The sequence below is a fragment of the Neltuma alba genome, unplaced genomic scaffold (assembly GCF_004799145.2).
Source record: "Neltuma alba isolate B1F8T4 unplaced genomic scaffold, ASM479914v2 tig00003665_pilon, whole genome shotgun sequence".
Classification (NCBI taxonomy): Eukaryota; Viridiplantae; Streptophyta; class Magnoliopsida; order Fabales; family Fabaceae; genus Neltuma; species Neltuma alba.
Genome location: NW_021633377.1, coordinates 9,865 through 20,659, shown reverse-complemented (window position 1 = coordinate 20,659; position 10,795 = coordinate 9,865). Strand labels below are relative to the sequence as shown.

At 35.9% G+C, this 10,795-nt stretch overlaps 1 protein-coding gene and 1 pseudogene across 1 annotated transcript; one reads left to right on the top strand and one right to left on the bottom strand.

The window, feature by feature from the left end:
- The first annotated feature begins 2,108 nt into the window (after nucleotides 1-2,108).
- LOC114742153 (cytochrome P450 71D8-like) lies at nucleotides 2,109-4,305 on the top strand. Its single transcript, XM_028930414.1, has 3 exons — nucleotides 2,109-2,576; nucleotides 2,858-3,289; nucleotides 3,377-4,305. Exons 1-3 carry the CDS (start codon nucleotides 2,109-2,111, stop codon nucleotides 4,010-4,012), a joined length of 1,536 nt encoding a protein of 511 aa, XP_028786247.1. The 3' UTR covers nucleotides 4,013-4,305.
- A 776-nt stretch (nucleotides 4,306-5,081) lies between these two features.
- Nucleotides 5,082-10,502, bottom strand: LOC114742155 (protein decapping 5-like; annotated as a pseudogene).
- Between the last annotated feature and the right edge of the window lie 293 nt (nucleotides 10,503-10,795).

Sequence of the window (10,795 nt, the reverse complement as noted above, 5' to 3'; positions counted from 1 at the left end):
AACCTGATTTTATGGGAATTTCCCAAGAAAAAATATTGGCGAAAAAAAAAATCATTAATGAGAGTGAGTTTTTTCAAATGCCAAGGTCACTTCACAAACCTTGCAGTCATAAATCATGGCCCCTCATTGTTGATTTAATTAATAAAACAGATGTAACTAACTACAAGCGCCCTTAATTATAATAGCAGGTTTTGAAATTTGTGGATATTAAAAAAGTAAAAATTATTAGTTGTAATTTTTCAATTCTTCTCTTAATTTTTTTGCCAATCAATTCTTCTCTTAATTAAATGTAATGATTCACACAATTCCAAATGAATTCCAGTTTACTAGTATTATGGTTTTAGTTATCATTTATTGGGGATACTTTATACACACCTTTTTTCTTAATAACAATTTAGACAGACATCTTTTTTATTTTTGGCCAACAGACATAGATCTTCTGTTTCTTTTTAGAATTGCAAAACTTATCTTACGAAAAAAAATATTATCCTCCTCATGATTAACTGGGTCTTGGAAGAAAAGCATGAGAGGGTATATATAGTAGTATGTTAGGAGATAAGAAATCTACTCCTTTTATTCTATTTATAAATCACATTTAACATGTTTTACACAAACTAAAAAAAATTTTAAACTTTATTAACTATTAATTAAGTTTTAATAACTTTTTAACTTTATTCTTATTTAATATATATTATACCTCATGAGAATAGAGTTAACATAATAATAAATAAAAAATAAAATTATATATTGATATGAAAAAATTTCTCTCCATCTTATAAATATCACAAAAAGGTTTCTTCCATCTTTCTGTCCTGTAAATATAATCACAGGAGTATAAATATTTCTTTCGTGTACAGCTGGCTTGACTGCGGGGGCATTTGCAGATAAAATGTCGGTCACCATTTTGACAATTTGTGAGCCCTATTAATTTGACCCTCAGTAACTAAAGACCATAAAATGAACGGTTCGCTTAAGTCCAAAAGTCTATTTTAGTTACACAGACAAACTTAGGATGTGTTTAGATTGAGGGGAGCAAAACTGATTTTTGTTTTATCTGACTTTTATAAATATGAGTTAAGATAAAAATCAATTAGTATAATATGATTTATGTTTAGATTGTTATTTGTAGAAAAGTCAGTTTGACAAACTTAAACTTGTTTGGATGAAGTGTAGAAAAACAAGTTTGGATGTAAAATTACTAAAAAGATATAAATTTTGTTAACTAATTATGTATAAAATGCGATAATTCTAAAAAATATTAAAATTAAAATTATAAAAATAGTTAATATATTATTAAGAAAAGAATATACTAAATATAAGATTTCAATCCATTTTATCTCCAATATTTATTTATTTTGTTCCCAAGTAATCCCTATAGTGATTATACATATTAAGGAGTTTTTATTAATGGGTAGTTTTAATGTACATGATTAACAAGAATATTTTAGGCAAGAGAACATCAATTTATTACAAATAATTAACTTAATTAATTTTATTAATATCTTCAAATTAGTTATATAACTCTTATATTAAGAATATGTAGTATCAAATTAATAGATTTGTTAGGAGTAATCTTGTCTTTTTTTGTTACTCCTCCGGTCCTAAATATAAAACCTATTTTATGATGTAATTTATATTACAAAATAAGTCTTATAAGACCGAAGGAGTACTGTCTTTTCTCTCACTACATTTGAGATGGCAAAAGCTCAAAAAAAATTAACTTTAGTGTTGGGCTATTTTTTTACCCAAAAGTTCATATGCAAAAACGCTACCCAAACATTTGTTGAGCATTTATCTGTCACGTGGGTTTGCCACGTTTTTCATTGAAAACGTTGATCCAAACATGCGCATAGAAGACCAAAATATCTCGTTAATGATTATTCTGTTTCGTCGGATATTTTTATCCACGCACCATTGTGATCCACGCATATATTTTATATATGGTGTTAAAATTTAATCCAAGTCACTCACGTCAACAAATCAGAGCATAGGTGGACCAGTCCCTTGGTTGATCCAATTAAGAGTTTTGGATGAGTTAATCAAGTTGAATTCTATATATGGTTTGAACGCGCATCAACTTATACAAGTTAACATTTTTTTAATTCATTATGGAATGCCGATTTTCAGCTTCCTTGCTTTTCCTCATTCCTTTACTCTTGTTGCTGTTACTTTGGCTCGCAAAGCCAAAAAACAAAGCTAAGATCCAAATCCCAGGGCCAAGGAAGCTTCCTGTATTGGGAAACCTTCATCAGTTAGCAGCAGCAAGCTCTTCACTTCCACACCATGCTCTTCATGAGCTATCCCTCAAACACGGACCTCTCATGCACCTTCAACTTGGTGAACTTTCTACAGTGATAGTGTCATCCCCTGAAATGGCCAAAGAGATTATGAAGACACATGATCTTGCCTTTGTTCAGAGGCCACAAACTTGTAATGCTAAGATTCTGTCTTATGGAGCAACTGATATTGCTTTTGCCCCTCACAGTGATTACTGGAGACAGATGAGGAAAATATGCACGTTAGAACTCCTAAGTGCCAAGAAGGTTCAATCATTCTCCTTTATACGACAGGATGAGGTACTGAATATATAATAATTTTACATTTAACGTTGAATTAGTTCATATCATTTGGGCAATTGACATCATGTACCTTGTATTAATCTTGATAATACACGAAGGAACACTGCGAACAAACCTCCATGTTTGTTTCCAGATGTTAGCTATAACTTTTGGATATTATTTTCAAGCCCTATCTATTGGTTATAGAGCTTCTATATGATTTACTATTTCTACTTAAATATTCTAGTATCATTATAGATGGTCACTTTGTGAATTTCAATATTTCTTCACTTCGTCAGGTATCTAAGCTCATAAAGTCAATTCAATCATCAAGAGGTTCAGTTGTGGATCTCACAAGCAAGATTTACACTTTGACAAATTCTATAGTTTGGAGGGTAGCATTTGGAGACAAAAGTAAAGATGGTGAAGAGCTTGTGAAATTGCTCCATTCAGCATTGGAACAATTGGCACGGTTTCAATTTGCTGATTTATTTCCTTCACTGAAACTTATTCATTTCATGACTGGAATGAACACAAAGCTGATGAAGATTCACAAGAAATTTGACAAGGTTTTAGAGGACATTGTCCAAGAGAATCAAAAGAAGCATATGAGAGGAGGAGATGAGAGTGCCTTGGAAGAAGAAAATCTTGTTCAGGTTCTTTTACGAATTCAGCGAAGTGAAAGCCTTGATGTCCCGATTACAACTGACAACATTAAAGCTGTTATTTCGGTTAGTACTATACTTTCCTTATTTAACTATGAATCTGCAAGTGGTTTGATGATGTTAACGATCACTTTCTGTGCATAATTAATGTAGGATATGTTCAGTGGTGGAACTGATACTTCAGCAGCTGTATTGGAGTGGGCTATGTCAGAACTGATGAGCAATCCACGAGTGATGAAAAAGGCACAAGCTGAGGTTAGAAATGCTTTTAGAGGAAAGAAAGTAATTCATGATAGTGATGTGATGCAACTTAGTTACTTAAAATTAGTAATCAAAGAAACTTTGAGGCTACACCCACCGGTTCCTTTACTGATCCCAAGAGAATGCAGAGAAACTTGTCAGGTTAATGGATATGAGATACCCGTCAAAACTCAAGTTATAATAAATGCATGGGCACTCGGAAGAGATTCAAAATATTGGTATGATGCTGAGAGGTTTATACCAGAGAGGTTCCAAGGCAATTCTGACATTGATTTCAGAGGAACAAACTTTGAGTACATCCCTTTTGGAGCAGGAAGAAGAATGTGTCCAGGCATTTCATTTGGTTTAGCAAGTATTGAGCTTCCTCTAGCCAGCTTATTGTGCTACTTTGATTGGGAATTCCCAAATAGAGTGAAACCTGAAGATTTAGACATGACTGAAACATTTGCCACTACAGCTAGAAGGAAAAATAATTTGTGTTTGATTCCCACGCCATACAGGATTGATCCCCTTCTTGGCACTTCCTAGTGAAGAATCTGGCTTTGAATCTATCTGTCTGTCTGTCTGCATAAGTATAAGGATGTGTTTGCTAAGTTCTGTTATTAGACTATTAAATCTATTGGCTAGTCAAACATGAATTTTGCGTGGGTCAGGAGCTTCCCGGTCTGTTATAGAAAGGGGGAAATTTGGATAACCATCCAGTTGTTTTGGATTAACGGTAGATGCATTTTCACATTTCCATTTGTTTGAAAGTTTTGTAAACGCGTGCATTGGATGTATTTTGAATAAGTGGATTTGGTTAATATTTGTGTTCTTTTCAACTGTTTTTTTCTTTCAAAACGAAGGTCAACATTCTCACCGCAGAAGCTTGACGAGTAAGAAGCCCACTATCTGAAAGAAATAACTTGTCCACCTTCAAATCTGACATCGATATGGAAATAAGCCTTTCAATTGACCCCTTTATGGAAACCAGAAGGCCTAGGCTTTAGTGGTGAAAGCTTAAATTGTCAATCTCAATTGGCTGGTCGTGCCAGGAATCAGTGTTATAACCATTCTGGACCATGCTTGCCCTCTCCAATTTGTGTTTCGGTTAAACATGTGCCTTCACGTAAGTTCTGTCTATTTGTAGGACACCAACCCGTCTTCAAAAACAGTGAGACTGAACATGCCAATTATATTTTGGAATTCAGTAGAACGATACCCCTCACCCCTTATTTGTAAGTATTCTTTTCCTGGAGATAAATCTCCTAATTAAATATTATATGAACCTCCAATTTTACTCCTAATTTACTATTCTTACTTTTTCGGACTTATTATTAAATTAAAGTATATATACTAAAAATAGAAATATTTTACCTCTTTGACTTTATACAAGATTCAATTTGATCTTTTAACTTTAAAACATATACATAGTTTTTAACCCTAGAAACATTACCAAAAACATAAAATGATGACCTTCTCTTAAATGTTGGTAAAACATTCTTAATACTTTCTTTTTTCTTTTTTCTTTTTTTTTGCTAAAAGCTACAAAGTGAGTAATTAAATTACGTGTTATATTGGAAGTCAAATATTTGTAAAGCCTAAGCACGCACATGCATGTCCTACTACTTCACAAATTTTCCATAAATACAGTCATTAGCACAAGGGCAAAAAATTTGTCACGACTCTATCGCATGCCTAAAAAAAGTGACTCGCATTTACAATGCAAAATAATTCTGGGCTGATTTGCTTACATTCCTTAACAACACATATATTGCAAAGAAACTAGTCTAACCTTTTACCTTCTTGATTCACTAATAAAATAAAAATGGTGTAGAATTTTTTCCATCCAGCCAGGTGATTCAGGGTAACAAAAGTGGGCAAATGAAGAGCTAAGCCAATGTCCTACTTATTGAGCGGAAAAACAAACCGGAGAAAACAGAAAATGCAGCATAGCCTCTAGATAATTTGCTGCTTTAGGAAGTGACTTCTGCCCACGAAACTCAAAACATAAAAAGCCACCTAAGGACGACCCAACATGCCACGTCCTCTACCTCTTGGTGTATAACCATATCCTCTCCCATAATAACCACCCCTAGAACGACCACCACGTAACAGGCCACGGCCCCCTCGACCACCCCGAGGCCTCATAAAATCACCAAATGTCTGCACCACACATCAGAATCAGAAAAATATATTGAATACTGTATCTCCCCAAAAAAAAAAAAAAGAGTCAAACCAATATACACTTTACCTCAGTATCAATCTTAATTTGTTCAGAATATCTAGTCCTTCCATTCTGTGGATCATAGTCAAGCGAATTGCAAGATATTGTATCGAAGAAATCATCCTTATTGTAAACAGGCTGCGTAAATCATGAAAAGCAGAATCAAGCAATGGCCATTATTTTTTCTGGTGAAAAGCGATGACAATTATTTAACACACGGACAGAACCACCAAGCTTCAAGTTGCATGCAATATATTGTGCATACCAACCTTGACATCCATTTTTGGTTCTTCGCCATTGTATCCATCTTGAATATCATCCTCATCGCTAATATTTTCTTCCCCATCTTTTTCTTTTGAATGTGACTTGCTTTTACCAAGATGACCCCATACTTCGTCCTTATTGAACCTCTCATTCATCGCCATGAAATCAAAATCTTCGGTAAATTTTGTGACTGGGCGTGGACCCTGCAAATATCATCATTTTCAACTTTTATAATCCCATGCAGAAAGGCACACGCTCACAAATATCAGTAATTTAAACCAACAAATAAAGTTCAAAATAGTGAAAGAACCCCTATGCAGATCTACCATAATTTTCCTTCATGTCATCTGAATTGCTCAACAAGCATTAAAAGACGGGAAATACAAAAATAACTCAACTATTAAAGATCTCACAGCCATGTCAAGAAATATTGTAAGCATTGATTCGATACGCTAGTAACGGAAAATGTCACATCATAATCAAAAAGGGGCAGTGGTGTACAAACTTCAAACTAAAAATAAGAGATCCCCACTTTTAAAAGCTTCAAGTATTCCAATAAGCTTTAACTTATACACGCATAAGGTCAGTTATCCCCAATTTAGCAAAAATTAAACAGTAGATCAAGCAGCATACCCCAGTTCCTCTTCCTCTTCCACGACCCCTGTAACCATAATTATGATGATGATAACTTTGAGCGCCTCCACTAGGCTGAAGAAAGTGCAACCAAATTGTCAGAGTCCTTGAAATCATAACAGGGTGAAATGGAAAGAAAATTCGATGTGATAAAAATGCTCATGCAGTCATATTTCCATACTACATATGATGAAACAAGTCCGAATTTTAAGTAAAAACAAATACATCAAAAGTGGCCCATATCAGCCACCGCTTTTGCAAATAAACCATAAATCAATCCAGATAAATCCTACTTTGAATTCAAACCACAGAACAGGAGGACAAAATACAATGGAGAAGGAAGGGGGGAGGGAGAATTTGAACTGAAAAAAATCCATAAATTACCAATTTGAAAGAACCAGCTAACATAATACACAGTATGACCTGCCTATATTAGCTCAAAGTGAGAGTTTAATCAAGTAGCCAGAGAAGACAAAAAGATAATCCAGATCAGTAACAATTCTCCAGTCTCCGAAAGGCCTACCATGGCATCCAAACATACAAGCACATGGAAGACCAAATTCTATCTGCATATATTTTTGTACACACAAAACAAAGAGAGCAAGGAAGAATACCCTGTGAGTAGGCCGTGAAGTCACAGGCAATGGCAGTATTGGGGGTTGATTTTCAGCAGAAACTGGCACAATAAGATCTGGAGGTGATGTTGATGAGACCTGAACCACTTCAACATCCTTATGGGAGGTTTGCACAGAATTAGACGAAGAAATTATTGTTGGTCCCGACTGCAATAATTGACCTGGTGTTACCAGAGAAGGGGTTGTTGTTTCTGTACGGACAGAACTTGTTGTCCCAACATTGGGAGGCGCCAGTTGGGATACAGATTGATATGGCAAGCTTGAACTTGAAACTGCATTAGGTTTGTTGGAGATTGGTGGCACTATAGCATTTGCGTCTGGACTGGAGGCAACCAAAGGAGTCAATGATGGTAGGTTAGCTGCGAGTGTGGCTGCCACAAGTGAAATAGCAGGTGCCTTGTTTGGCACTGATACAGGCAAAGTTTCAGAAGCTAATGTAGCAGAAGGTACAGGAGGTAAAGTTGATGCCAGATTTGGTGATGGTAAAGACGCAGATGTTACAACAGGCAAACTAGAACTGGCAGAGACTGAAGATGGAGGGAGTTCTGGCAAAGTTGAAGATCCAGTCGGAAGAGCAGGGTTGAAATTAGGATACTGAATTGGCTGCTGCATTGTAGAAGGCATTGATAGCCAGGAGGTGGTCGGAGCAAAGATTGCTGGGGTATATATGGGAGGCCATTTGGGGCACCATAATATCCTGGCCAATACATTGGCATAGCAAGACCACCACCATTTGCATTTGGGGCAGCTGGTGAGGCTCCCCATGATCCTGGGTTCCCTCCCGGCTGATACAAGGGCAAGGGCCCCTGAAAATTTGACCCAGGCATTCCAAGCTGAGTTGTATGAGAATTAAGATCATTCAAAGGCCCACTTCCAGATGAAGGTAAGCTGGCAGATGTAGTGACTGGGCGAGGATAGTGAGACTGCAAGAGCAATTTCATAGTTTTAGGGGACATTTACTGTTACTTGGTCCTTGTGTACATCAAAAACATCTCATTTACCTGAATAATAGCAGGGTCATTGTTGATTGGCGGAGCAGCTGTACAGGTGGAGAAGATTTAACCTGTAAATCCTGTGCAGGAAAAGAATAGCATATATATCAGCTGATAAGGTTCGTGATAATATACAGAACTATTCAAAGTCCGCAGGCAGTAACTTCTAAACAAAGCTTGGGTCACAAAATTTTTATGAAAAGATTAGGGCATCTGGATTGGCAAAAATGATGTAGTGTCGAAGTCACATGAATGACATGCCTCTCTGGGCAAATGACACCAAAGAATTTCCAACACCATTAGCAAGATACTTGTCCCATAAAAACCTAAAACCACGATGATTTCAAAAAATACATATATATATATATATTATATATATTGATGTGTTCCTTGGGATACCTTGATGTCGCTCCCACGAAACAGTATATACTCATACACCTTGTCGCCAGGAGGAATTTGTGGGCCATCCTTTTTCCTCCCCTCTGTTCCAAATGATCGTACTGCCTCACAGAACTAGAAGAGTAAGTAGACCACAATAGTTGTTTACACCAATAAACATATGAATAAGTCTTTAGTGGCATGCAGTTCTTGAAACAAGCCAACAGTATTGAAGCCACAAACATCCAAATTGGTAAAATAAATCCTTCCACGTAGTTATACACACCAATTGTCATCCACTAAACAAAACGCCGCTTGTCAAATATGAAAGCAAACAGCAAAACATGTGTGTCCACTTAATTAGCCATTAACTTTTCTTATTTTATTTATTAATTTATTTGCAATCATTGAGGCATCCCTTTATAAGCATGGATATTAAAATAAACAGATGAATTATGGTTTTTTCCCAAATTAACTCAGGCAGCAAGACAAGCAATCAACCATCAACAGACAGTTTGTTTGCATGGATAGAACCTATAAAACCATACATTTCTAATAGAGAGTCCAACTGACATCTTGGTGCCATGTCAACATCCTTATGTGACTGTGCCTAGGGTGCATTCATGCTTCTTAGAATGGAATCACGAAAGTGATGAAGAAATCACATAACCCATGCTATGATTGATTATAATTGATAAAAGAAAGAAAGAAAGAAACCAACGGAATTAGATATTCCATAAGAAAGCACTGTTTTCTTTAAACGGCTGCTTCTTAGGCTGAGCTGAAGCCTGAAGCAATGGCAGAACTTCAAATGAAATTCATAAAGTTCCACTTCCAATTTTATACACTAACAGAAAGGAAAAGGTTCAATATAATTAAACACTAACTCTAAATTATTTCATACGCCAATGTCAGTTTAAATTTTTAAAATCAGTTTACAGACCATTAGCGCGGGTCACTGAAGTGACTGAACTAGAGATAACACTCCCTCCGACTCGGGTGAAATCCAAATTCAATTCCTAATGCCTGCTACCAATCGAAAAGACTTCACCAGCTGAGTTAGCCAGCACCTTCACTTTCCATTGTATATTAGTAATCACATATTCCGATCAATACGGCAAGTCATAGACGCAAGCATCAAATAGAGATGACCAAAATGATAAAGGAGTTAATAAGTGCACAAGTTCATCATTCACTGACCAGCGAGATTAAGTACACTGACAAAACCCTCCGAAACTAGATTAGTTATGAAAAAGACTTCCCAACACTAAGTCACAAACAAACGAAACCGCCACAGCAGCCGACACGCATTCCAAATCAAATTCACGCACAAAGCCCATCAGCTCATCATAAAACATGCAACCGGAATGCCAGTGAAATACAGTTAGACCTCTTACAATTTTTCAAAGCAAATACACAAAAAGAAAAAGGTCAAAACCCTCGTTTACAGCAAGAAGTCACTGCCCTTAGCCATAAACCAGGTTTGAAAAAGAAACAAATAATTCTGAAAACGAGAAACAAACATCAGCCATAACTTCATAGATCTAAAATTGATGAACCCAAATTGAGTTGAAAACAAATCAGACCCAGATGAAATCGGCAACAAATTCTCACAAGAATTAAAGAGAAAATACCGTTTATGAGCCCATACTAGACTCGTCGGTGTTAATATTGTATAGAATGCCTTCATATCTGATCTCACTCTTGGAGGTCAAGCTTATCAAACTGCCAACATAAGAATCGGCGGCAGAACTAGATCGAGAAGCGCTCTCGGATGCCATAATTAAAGAAGCCAACAAATCAATCAAATCATAAACCAAGAATGATTGTGGCACGCCTTAGGGTTAAGGTTTGGGTATTGTCTTGCTCTTAGGTTTAACGCTTCACAATCGGTTCATCGCCTCGCGAATGAAATATGAACATTGATAATATCTGAATCCTGTGGTTTTTTGGTAAATATATTTATATTTTCGATCTGGAAATGAAAACAAATGATAAGGGCCCACGTCAGCATATTTGGACTCGTCCGTCCTGATCAGAGAGATAGAGTCCAACAGCAATGTACTTCTTGGCCATGACTAGATTTACTTGCGGGGGCAAATCCAAATCTAAAATATCATCAATATTGATTGATGTTATGTTAGATTAAAAAAAATAATTGTAAACATAAATAAATTATGAAAAATTAATATGCTAATTGTGG

Coding starts and splice junctions, on each gene's coding strand:
- LOC114742153 (XM_028930414.1), top strand. CDS start 2,109: ATGGAATGCCGATTTTCAGCTTCCTTGCTTTTCCTCATTCCTTTACTC. Junction 2,577..2,857: donor CCTTTATACGACAGGATGAG/GTACTGAATATA, acceptor TCACTTCGTCAG/GTATCTAAGCTCATAAAGTC. Junction 3,290..3,376: donor ACATTAAAGCTGTTATTTCG/GTTAGTACTATA, acceptor TAATTAATGTAG/GATATGTTCAGTGGTGGAAC.